Source organism: Balaenoptera acutorostrata, chromosome 9, assembly GCF_949987535.1.
Source record: "Balaenoptera acutorostrata chromosome 9, mBalAcu1.1, whole genome shotgun sequence".
In the NCBI taxonomy this organism is placed as follows: Eukaryota; Metazoa; Chordata; class Mammalia; order Artiodactyla; family Balaenopteridae; genus Balaenoptera; species Balaenoptera acutorostrata.
Window position 1 is genome coordinate 70900860 of NC_080072.1, and position 12546 is coordinate 70913405.

General features: G+C 38.1%; 1 protein-coding gene across 6 annotated transcripts in view; it reads left to right on the forward strand.

Moving 5' to 3' along the window:
* FAT3 (FAT atypical cadherin 3) overlaps positions 1–12546 on the forward strand; it is a 717681-nt gene that overhangs the window by 312253 nt on the left and 392882 nt on the right. For all 6 annotated transcript variants that reach the window (XM_057553401.1, XM_057553405.1, XM_057553404.1 and 3 more), the window contains one exon: positions 9116–9430. In XM_057553401.1, the coding sequence (XP_057409384.1) occupies positions 9116–9430 (315 nt within the window). The remainder of the gene's footprint in view (positions 1–9115; positions 9431–12546) is intronic.

Genomic DNA, 12546 nt, shown 5'->3' on the forward strand with positions numbered 1-12546 from the left:
AGACACTTAACAAAATTACTTCTTGACTTTATTGCATATATTGAGATCATTTTCTCCATTGCTTTAAATTTCAATCTTCCTTTCTATTCAGCTGTGAAGATCCAGAGCATTTTGCTGGGTATGGGCATATGCAAATTAACACAGACCACAGAAAGAATCTGAGACTGGGAATGATCTGGGTTACAGAAAAGAAGGAAAAAAAAAAAGAAACAACAATAATGCAAGCTGGGTGTGTTGCTCACAGCCTGGTCCTCTGTCCATTTCCTGTTTTTAGGCTGTTGGCGCCGGGTGCCAGCTACACAGACCAGAATTACTGAAGAGAGAGCACAGGTGTACATTTTGAGTCCATTGAAAACAGGTCCCGAAAAGTTTGCCTTTAAGAAAAAAATCAAATACCAAGTGTATGTTTACTGAGCGCACGGAACTTCACGCGAAGCTTTCGAGCACGCAGCTAAGTTTTAGAATTTCTGGGTCCCAGACAGACAAGGAGAGCTGTCCGTTTTCATTAACTCCAAATAAAAGCTTGAATTCAGCCTGCAGCCTTTCACCTTAATCTAATGTGCAGCTCTCCAGCTTTGAGCCTTGTGAAATAACACGGAATGAAGGCGGCTTGCGTTTCAGGACGTAATTGTTCCCCACGACTGTGCTGTGGATGGTTTCTTCTCCTTCTGCAAAGATGAAAGATAGCTAATCAGTAGGAGTCGGCATGAAGAGGAGGGAACAGAGTAGAACAAAAGTGTCGGGTGAGAATCAGTGGATGAGAGGCCAGAGAGAGAGCACCTTGCTGGTTCTCTATCTGGACGCCCGGGGCTTTAATTCTGGCTGCCTGTGGTGTGTGCCTGTGGGCGGTGCAGCATTTAAGTGCATGATAAAATCAACTGATGTCTTCATCAAGCTGCATCTTGGCTTTAAGCCTTGAAGATGTTACCATGACACCATCCTCATTCTTGGTAGTAAAGGGACAACTCAAAACTGGACGTGGTTTTTAAGAAAGTTGTCTTATCACATAGGATATAATTCACAGATGGAGAGTTGACTTTCAGAGCCACTTAACTATCAGTTCTGCATATACGCTAGAGAGGTCTAAAACCAATGACAAGCTCAGTCTATCCCATTTTATTTTGCCTAGTGATCGCAGGCTAACAGGATAGCTAGATGACTCATTTTGTTTTTCCTAATGTAGCTATGCGTCAGAGTGCTTGTCTGTAAAAGAGCCAGACATCCCAACTTGCCTGCATTTACCAAATATTATGATGTTATCCTTCATTCATTTATTCAACATTTAGAGTGTTCCAAATTTCTAGCCACCATCCTAGAATAGAGAAAAACAAGATAGAATGGTCTCTACCCATAGGGAGCTTGTTGTAGATTGGGAAAGGGACAAAAATAAAGTGCTAAGATAAAGGCAGATGGGGGACACCCCAGACCCCTGGCTGGCTGGGTGAGGGGTGTTCTCTGAATCTGAAACCTCCTTGAAGAACAGAGAAGGAGGTTTGGTTTGGGGAGACAGGGGCTGAAGGAGCAGTACGTGCAGACTCCTTTGTACAAAAGCAAAGGAGTACTGGATATTTAAGGAAGACTCGGTCTTCTAATTCTCCTGGTCTCAAACCATTCCAACAACTGAGAACCTTCTGAGAAGATATAAAAATGGATTCAGAATAAAATCTTGCAGCAGCTTTTAGAAATGGAGGAAAGTAATGAAACTATTGAATTTCCTATTACTAAAGAGCTGATACCAACCCACTGTGAGGAGCGCAGGGGCATGGAATTGCCTTCTTTTTCATGATAATGGACACATGTGGATAAATCAGCGGGCAACTCCAGTAATGAAAAGAGTGTATACTCCGATTCACAGCTCCAGATTCCAGGCCTGACTTTGCCACTTGATTAGCTGGGTGATTCACTTAAAATTCCCGATTTAAAAAGTGCCTTAAATTATCTATTTAAATATATTATGTGTCAAATACGTGATATATAAAGTATATAAAAGCATATGCATATATAGTATGTGTACGCTAAAATGTATTTGAAGCATTTTAAACATCTAAGTTAAGATTTTCTCCACCCGCAGTTGTTCTATGCATCTTGGTTCATCCCATTTTAGCTGATTTCAGTATATTTCAGAGTGGTAACAGTTATAGATATGACCATGGGTGTGCGTGGACTGACCCTGGGTTGGGCCTATGAGGATAAAATCCCCATTCTTCCCTTAATTATCACCACACTCTGCTCAAAACAGTGATCCTTCCTAAGGCAATAAGAGCTTTATACAAGTCTGGGGATGAATAGGAAAAGCAAGAAAAATAGTATCTGTGTGATCCTCCTAAATAAAGGCAAGCAAGGATTGGCTAAAAGGGGTTATGGAGCCCATGAAAGAATTCATATTCTCTCAGAAATAAATGTAGTAAGTGTTTGATTCTTGAAGAAATAAGCAATTTAAAAATACATGTAGATGTTAACATTGGTGGAAGCTGGGTGAAGTTTGCCCAGGGACTCCTGTCCATTTCTTTGCACCTTCCTGTTAGTCTATAATTATTTCAAAATAAAAAGTCAACACAAATTTTAAATGCACTGAGAATTGGGAGTTAATATTTTGACTGATTGGGAATAAGAATTAAATATATATGCACAAGTAAACAAGTAAACGTCTATTAGAGGTATCTACAAAGAATATGCAACCAGGGTGTTTTTAAAATTTTGTTGTCTTTTTTTTAACTGCCTCAGAATCTATAGTACTTATCCTGGCAGAGGGATTTTCATCATGTTATGGGCCCATAGCCTCCAAAGCACTCCCTGAACCATTTGTTGACAGGTCGTTTTAGAGCTGTTGTGGGTATTTGGTTGCCATTCTTTGGGGGCAAGATGTCATTTGAGACTTTGGGTGCCACATATGGGGATATGGCTGGAAAAAAGGTAAATTGAATAACCCAGTGTGTGATGGTCATCTGATTTGAACAGCTCCATACATTTTTTTTCCTTTCATCTCCAATATTTAGGGCTTATTCTATGAGAACAAGGTGCATGTAGTTTTTCTAATATTTGTGAATAAGAAAGAACAATTACAGCTAAAACATGTGCTTCATGCTGGGATCAACTAATTCCATTTCAAGCTGTGCACAGTTCTAATAAATAAATAAATAAATACTGTTTGTGTATCTGCTTATACCATTAAATATTAGGTTTCTCAAATAATTCTAGTCTGCTACTAGAATTATACAGCAAGTAAAGAAGAAACAGGAAAAGAAAAATTTTATAAACATAAGCTATCTCAAAAATAAAAAATCCCAACTGTATTTCTAAAGATTTTTTTTTATTTTCATGAATATCAGCATAAATTTGGCATCTCAACTGAATCCACATTGAGCATTTCTGTGATAGGTGAAAATGCAAAGAGGGTAAGGATGTATCTCCATCTGGAATATTCCATCTGAGTTCTTTCTACTGAGCAGCGCTCCCTGAAATTTGCTAGAAGCTCACTGTGGATGGTTTATTCTTTAAATAAGATTTATTAATTGCTCATTCTTGGTTCAGAGCAGAGACAAGAAGAGAATAGAAGCCTATGTGGCACATGGGAAGAAATTCTTAGACTGGAGAAGAAAAACCATGGAGAGGGTCATTTTTTGATATTTGAAGAGCTATCACGGGTGACTGGTGGTTTGCAGACTTGTTCTATTTTATTCTAGGATGTGACTTAGGAAAACGTTCAAATTAGAGAGACTGAAGTTTTGCCTCAGTGTGAGGAACTCTGCATTAGCTGAAACTCCCTAGTAAATGATGAGGGCGCTGTCACCAAACTCAGAGCAGAGGCTGGGTGCTGGGTCAGGCATCATGTGGGAGCATATATCTATTGATTATTAGGAGTTTGGTTATACCTATTGATCTTCGAAGTCCCTTCCAGATCTGATTCAGTGAGGCTGACTTATCTCATCAGTGATGTAAACTAACCTACTGCTGATTCAGTGTGAGGATTTAAATTCATACATGAACATTTTTTGAGTGTCTGCTGCATGCCAGGCACTGTTGTATGCAGTGAGACCACAGTGATTAAGCAGCCAGATACTCTCCTTGTAGAATGTACTTTCTCTAACAGGCAGATGGAAGGAGACTCTTTTCTGGGGATAAACACTCCAGGACTGTGTTAGGTAACGGACTACGAATATGTCACAAACATTTATGTTCTGCATATTTTGATAAATCAAAAAAAGACTCTCTTTGCAGAGAATCAGTACTGTTGTGATTGTGTTTTTATATTCTACAAAGAAATACCAAGGTGTACCTTTTTATGATTTCTACAGTCAATTTGGAGAAGTCAAATAGGAAAGTATCATATTAACTCAATACTGTTTGCCCAATTAATGACACTTCTCTAACAGAGGGGAAAAAAGAATTTCTTTGGACATAAAATACTGAGTCTGATGTCTATATGGATTAAAAAGACAATAATGAGATATGGGGATATATGTATATGTATAGCTGATTCACTTTGTTATAAAGCAGAAACTAACACACCATTGTAAAGCAATTATACTCCAATAAAGATGTTGAAAAAAAAAGAAAAGAATGTTGTTTTGGTGAACAACCGGCCTCAAGTTTGACAGACCAGTGTTTGAGAATGGGATCTTCTGTTTACTGGCTGAGTGATCATTCATAAGTTACTTAACTTAAATCTCTTTCCTTACCTGTAATATGGTGATAAAAATAGCAACTACCTCATGAGTGCTTAGCACTAAGAAATATTTGCTGAATGAATGATGGGTTTAGAAAATTTAATGATGAATGCATTTATTGCACCTATCATAATCCCAGCACACAATGATTAAATAGTCATGAATGTGTAGGTGATAACAGTGGTTGTAAAACTGTCCCTATTTGGAGATAATATGATCATCTATGTAGAAAATCCTATGGAATTTGTAAAAACCCTGTAATAACTAATAAGTGAGTATAACAAGGTTGCAACATACAAGATCAATATACAAAAATCAGTTGTATTATATACTAACAACAAACAATTAAAATTGAAATTAAAATAATAATGCCATTTCTAATAATATCAAAATATGAAATGCTTAGGGATAAATTTGACAAAAGATGTGCTAGATCTGTATTCTGAAACTATACAGCATTGCTTAGAGAAATAAAAGAAAACATAAATTAATAGAGAGATATACCATTTTCATGGATCAGTAGACTCAAAGTTGTTACGATGTCAGTTCTTTCCGAAATGATTTATAGAGTCATTATAATCCCAGTAAAAATCCGAATAGGTTTTTCTAAATTTCATATGGATTCTAAAGCTGATTCTATACTTCATATGGAAACACAAAGGATTTGGAATAACCCAAACAACTTTGAAAAAGAAGAGCAAAATTGCAAGACTTACGCTTCCTGACTTCAAGACTAATTATGAAGAAATTATTAAGAAATAATTATTAAGAAAGAAATTAGTAAGTAATTATTAAGTAATAATTATTACTAATTATTAAGAAATTATTAAGAAATAATTATTTCTAATTATTAAGAAAGTGTGATATTGATATAAAAATAGACAAATAGATCAATGAAACAGAATGGAGAGTCCAAATGTAGACCCATACTTATATGGTCAATTGATTTTCAACAAAGATGCAAAGGCAATTCAGTGGAGAAAAGAGTTTTTTTCAACAAATGGGGCTGGCACAATGAACATCTACATATGAAAAAATGAGCTTAGGTCCATAGCTTGTACCATATACAAACATTAACTCAAAATTCATCGTAGGTATAAATGTAAAACCTAAGACTTTAAACTTCTGGAAGAAAACATAGGAGAAAAATCTTTGTCACTTTGGATAGGCAAAGATTTCTTAGATACTTAGATAATATCTAAAAACTGAAAGTAACCTAAATGTCCAACAAGTCAATGTTTAAAAAAAATTGTGCTATATGCGTGCAATGGAATACTACTCAGAAATTAGAAGGTCTGTTGTATTTTTAAATGTACAACAACATGGATGAATCTCAGAAATAATTATTCTGGGTGAAAGAAGCCAGACAAAAAAGAGCACATACTGTATCATTCCGTTTCTGTAAAATTCTAGAAAATGCTAATTAGTCTGTAGTGACAAAGCTAATCTGGCTGTCTGTGGGTAGGGAAAATTTGAGAGCATTTTAATTAGATTAAAAACGGGATGGTGAATACTTTCGGAAGTCATGGTCACATTTTTTATCTTGGTGGTGATGGTTTCATGGGTGTCAAAACTTACAAATTGTTTATTTTTAAATTCTTTTAGAGAAATTGTAGAGGATTTTTTTTTTTAAATTTATTTTATTTATTTATTTTGGCTGCACCGGGTCTTAGTTGCGGCATGCCGTATCTTCATTGCGGCACACGAGATCTTTTAGTTGCAGCATGCTGACTCTTTGTTGCGGCATGCATGCGATCTAGTTCCCTGACCAGGGGCTGAACCTGGCCCCCTGCATTGGGAGCGTGGAGTCTTACCCACTGGACCACCAGGGAAGTCACACCGATTGTTTACTTTAAATGTGTGTAGTTTATTGTATGTCAATTATGCCTCAATTGAAAAAGAGTAATAAAGAATGCATGGTAGTTGTTACAAAGCTATGGGCTTATAACATGATTTTGGTAGTCTTTGGGCAACCTCAGAAGTGAGTTTTTGCTTGATAGAAAAGCTCATGTGAATTTACATTTTTAATTGTGACCACGTGGATCATAATTATCTGTGAAGCACTGAAGAAAGTGAGAAAATGCTATCACTGGGCATTTGTTGTTTAATATAGTTAATATGGAGCCTTGGATGAATCTTATAATAATTGTCAACACATTTCAGAGTCCTTCTTTTCATTTTGTCCTCAAATTTTTGGATCATGAGAGCGAAGCCTGAACACTTATGTTCCAAGATACTCATTTGCACTTCTACTTAATGAGTAAATATAGCCATAGACATGTTTTATCTTAATGAGAGAGAATTTTAATTTCTAGAGGACATATCTGATGTTTCATTAAAAAATTGAGTAGAATTCCACCCATATATTTTAATTTGCATTAGTGGATGCCTTTCATCCAAGGACTTCTCAAAATCATTTAATGTCCAAAGCCTGTCCCAGTTTGACAGGTCCAAGAAAAGGGATTTAAGTGACTTCCAGGGATCCCAGAGCAATTCTGTGACTACAAATCTGTGTGTGTGTGCGCGTGCGCACAAGTGCGTGTGTGCATGGTAGGTAATCAGGCAAGGTACAGACAAAGCTGACCTAACTTCTTTGATTTTGTTCCTTCTTAAGTTCTCTTTTTAATGGACTGACTTTGCTATTCCCCAAACAGGCCAGATATTTTATGAAAAGGTATCATGGGCAAGTCACAAAGATCAAGCAACAATATGCCACATGACCAGAGGAGAAAAAAAATATCTAACAAGACTTTCCATCGCAAACTTCTCTCCTCTCAAGATTGTTCCTTGCTTTGGGGGGTGGTTACTATTTACAAGGCTCTGGGTATTGCTTTTGATTCATATTGATTTTACATATACTCAGCATCTACTGTGTTGCAAGCATTTTGCCAAACTCTCGGCATACATTTAATTACATGATTGCCACCACAGCACTGAGATATGGGTGATAGAACTAGGCTTGCTTGGTTCAAACACCTTGTACAGGGTCAAAGAGGTAGTAGGTCATGGAGTCTAGGTTGAAACTGGAGCGTTCGAGGCAGACAGATCTGGGTTCTTCTGCAACTAGCTATGTGACCTTGGACAAGTTACGTACTCACATTTGAGACCTGATGCCCTCATTATAAGAGAGAATTATAAAGCTTACAGAGTTCTTTGGTGGATAACTTTAGAACTGAAACTTCAACATCAGTTGGGCGATCTCCCTTTGAATCGTATAGCTGTTCTGAATTACAAGCAACCTTCACTTTTCTGGCCTGTTTCTGGAAAGATGCCCTCCTCCCTCCCAGGTGCTATACTTGGAAGTTTGCTTATGCAAACAGGCCATATTATGTGCCTAATCCAACAGGAGTATAGAGGACATAAGATTCAGGTCAGAACTGGAGAAGTGTTTCTTGACGCCTTCCATGGATCTTTCTTAGGGTATAAAGGTTTACATGAATTACACGCCTTCCATGTGTATCCTGACTACTTTTAGAGATTTTATAAGCTGAATCCCAGAGTTTTCCCATCACAGTGGAAAGTACTTAAGAGTTTCTGTAGTAAGTTTCTATAGCCTTGGTGGTTTGGGTGAGGGCTGTAAAGATATTCAAGAGCACAGCATTTTCTCTTTGGCTTTTCTGTCAGATGTTTGATTTCCTGGTTGGTGCTTGTTTCAACCATGAAATGGGAAAGGTGGAAGGGAGCAGACTGGGCATTTTTCTGCTCCTAATTTAAAATGATTGTCCCTGAGTATCCCTCAAAGTGGCTTAGAGTTTATTTAGTGCCCTCTGTAGAGTTCTTGAGGGGGCTAGATCTCATTCAGAAAGTATGTTGGTATGGCTTACGGCTTCTCTGATTCTTTTGGAATAACTGTGACATTAGATTTGTAGAGAAATAGTATCAAGGGGGTTTGGACTTTTGCATGCAAAATAGTTTCTATCCTAACAGGCAAAAGAACATTTGAAAGGTCTTTTTCATTTTTGTGAATGAACAGACAAAATAATGTATCCCGGGAAAGCTCTTTGTTGCATAGGAAATCAATTCGATATCCGGTCAAATGGAAATTTTGATGTGATAGTGCACTGCTTTCCCATGCATCATGGGAAGTGTTTTGACTTCTGGCCCACTCTCTTCCCATTGCTCCCAACTGTCTCGTGGGTGTGTGTGTGTGTGTGTGTGTGTGTGTGTGTGTGTGTGTGTGTGTATAGATACGTCTATCCCCGAAATTCAAATAAAGTACTTGTGAATATAATTATACTTCTCAAATGGTAGAAGAACTGGTTAGTACAGTTTTGCAGAAAATAGTGTTCTGATGTAAAGAGAAACATTTTCATTTAATTTTGTGTGATGGATTTTTTTTTTTTTTCATATGCCAAGATCACTTAGCACAGCCGTCCTCAGTTTGGGGTGATTGACTTAATGTCTTCCTGTTTTGCAATAGCAGTTACACTTTCCTTGCTTTCTCTTAGGAGTCATCTCTACTGCAGACATTCTTGATCGAGAGACAACAGGGTCATACTGGCTGACTGTGTACGCCACAGATCGGGGCGTTGTTCCACTCTATTCCACGATTGAGGTCTACATTGAAATTGAAGACGTGAATGACAACGCCCCGCTGACCTCTGAACCTATTTATTATCCTGTTGTCATGGAAAACTCTCCGAAGGATGTATCTGTCATTCAGATCCAGGCTGAGGACCCTGACTCTAGTTCCAATGAAAAACTGACATACAGGATTACAAGTGGGAATCCTCAGAACTTTTTTGCCATCAACATCAAAACAGGTAAGGGAATGCTCGCATGACTTTTTTTAGTTGTTATTCCACCTTTTAAATTCATGAGTCTGACACTTGCTACACCCCCTTATTTATTTTATTGTGTGGAGAACAGCGTCCTCCTTTCTGGGAATTGCTTGAAAAGGTGAGCGTTTTACCTTTCTGGTTTGGTATGTTTTCATTTCAACTGACATTGAGGTGAAGTGATCTAATAGAAATCGGAGGCTTTCACAGGAAGCCTTAGATTTGCTTTACTCATAATTGTAAAACATGGCTCCTAAGCCATTCAGAGAGCCAGCTGCCCCCTTTCTCTGTCTGGGGAGAGAGTAACCTGGGCCATGCTGGGTTCTATGGGTAGCTGGCTTTGTCACACCCCTCTTTCTAGGAACTTCTCCCTTGCTTGGCCTTAGTCCAGCATGCCATAAATAATCTCCTTAAAGCCTTACCTTTAAGCCCCAGATGTTTTGTGATTTCTGTACTACCCATCAATGAAATGTCAATGCTTAGTAGAACTTCCAGTATCTAAATCTTTACGTAAAACATACACATTTTAATTTTCTTGGTTTTTGCTCAAAAAGTTTCTAGAGAGTGCACGGAAAACTTAACTTGTTGACTAAGGACCAGAAAGGGCAGGTGTGGAGTTTGGTTGAATGCATTCTGAGACAAATACATACACTGGAAAAAAGTGCTTTGCAGAGTAAATCTCAGAAGTTTGTTGCTTTCTTGTCATTTGCCTCTTTTAGATCTGAACAAGCAGGTAAAACACTCAGTGAGAGTTGTGATGGATAGAGTTTTAATTAATTGAAATTTAGAAGAATGTAATAAAGATACTATAGCTATCTCACTCTGGGTGAGTTGATATTGGTCAAAAGTTAGGCTAGGTGGTTGATGTTTGTTGGTTGGGACATGCCCCACTTTCCTAACAAAGTACTGATCGAGTTGATAGTTATTTCTCCTGCTCATGTTTGTTCAAGTAGAAACATATAACTGACACCGAGCGTTTTATAAATGCCAGATTCCCATTAACATAATTTAAAGAGAATGCCAAGGGAATTTTTGAAACTATTGATTTTTTTCTAATTATGAGTGGGTCAGTCATTTTGTTAAGCAGAGTTTAGCATTTGAATAGTGTTGAATCAGGATCTGACTTTAATTTCATTAGAAGACAGAGAGTGGTCATCAGCTATCAGTGTCTGATTCAGGCGTCCTTGAACTTGAAGGAGAAGACTCAGAGAACTGGAGCTACGCCCATCCTTTCAGCACCCCGTTAAGTACGGGGAGCCTCCCATGCACGTGAGGACCCCCACCCTCCTGATTCACTTTCTCACTGTAGCCAAGAGCTCTGTGTAATATGGTGACAGAGAAATGAATTCAGATACTTGAGAAAGTCAAGAGGGAAAAAGAACAAAGACAAAAAAAGTCACAGGAAAGAAGTTGAGGGCATAGACGTCTTCACATTTCACAGCCCCTGTGGAGCCTGAAACACCCCAGTCATAAGTCATATTCCGAATCCTCCCTCTTGATTACATTGGCACTTGACTCAGTAAGAGTGAACCCAGCACCCGCTTTTACAAAAGACACTGCACAAGGGCAATGTCAACTGGTCTCTTCCTCCACTCATGGCTGAAATTAAAGAAAGAATAAATGTCACAGGGAGGAATATGGACTGGAAGTGAAGACCATAGACCACGCAGTATTTGCAGAGAAGAACATGGAGACTCATGAAACTAAAGCTGTCTTTTATCTAGCTTTGAAAAGTTTGCCCTTGGATTTTCAGAAATTCCTGTATTATCGAAATTTGGACTGTATTACATAAGAGCCTTGATCATATGTATAATTTCTCTGTCCTAGCTGTAGATTTTTAAAAAGGATTTGTGCCAGGAATGACATTTTAGACCAACTTTTCTAATAGTCTAAAAGGAACATATAGCACACTTTGTAATTCTCAGACACACAACAAGAAAACACTGGATTTTGTTTATCCATTTAGTCATTCACCAAGCATTTATTGTGCCTACTAGTTTCCAAACAGGATCTTATAGAGAGAGTTATAAACTTAAGAGATGGCCCAAGCCTATCAGGGACCCAAGGTACGTGAAATTACTAAACTGACAAATATTTATGATAGAGTGAAAGGTTGCAATAATTGATTATGGTAGAGGAGTTTTACTCAATATGGGGTGGGCAAGAGTGGTAGTTAGGGAGTGTTTCATGGAGGAGGGTAGCATTTGGGATTAGAAGTCCTGGTTTTCAAACCCTTGCTCTGCACTCCTAACTGGGAAACACCATCAAACACAGCAGGGAAAACAGAGACTAAATCAGACACTCTGTGGGCTCTGTGAGCTTGGGCAGGTTACTGAACCTCTCTGAACTTCGGTTTTTAGTGAGAAAGGATAGTTGCAAGGCATAAAGCGGTCCTCAAGTAAAATGCTTACCACGGTGCCTGGCACAGTGAAACTGTGCAAAGAAAGTTGATACCCCATCCTGATTGCTGTAACTCTGATTACAGGCAAATCAGTTAATCTCCTCGGACCTCAGATTCTTATCTAGAAAATGAAAATGACCTTGCTTACTTCATACGAGTTGCTCAAGAAGTCTGAATTCATGATATGTTTGAAGGCCATTGGTGAACTACAAAGTTCTAGAAGAATCATGTTATTACTATTCTTATTTCTATTGAGATTCGCAGAACCACGAGCCTGGTGCAACCCTTGTTAAGCTTGTTGCTCTAAATATAATGCTGCCTATGGAGCAATTTCCATCCGATTCAACAACCTCTCCAAAGAGATGGTTTAATTTTTGGCATACTTCCTGTCTCTCTAAAGTCCTTTGTCTGCAATAGTTACGTTAATGTAACATTTTTCAGGAATGAAGGGGGAGGTGTACCTAACTGGTATATTTAGGTAATATTTATGCTTTAGAGTTTTTCCACTGGTCGTGGACTCTGGTAAACTGACCTTTCGTTCCTTCCTCTGTGGTAGAGCTGAAATTTATAGGGTTCCATTTTGCTTTGGCAATGTGCTACATAATAAATAAAGATTAACATGATTAATGCGAACTCGAATAATGTCAATACTTAGGGTCCACAGCTTGCAGCAGATAACAGATATCCGGGACCCAGAAAG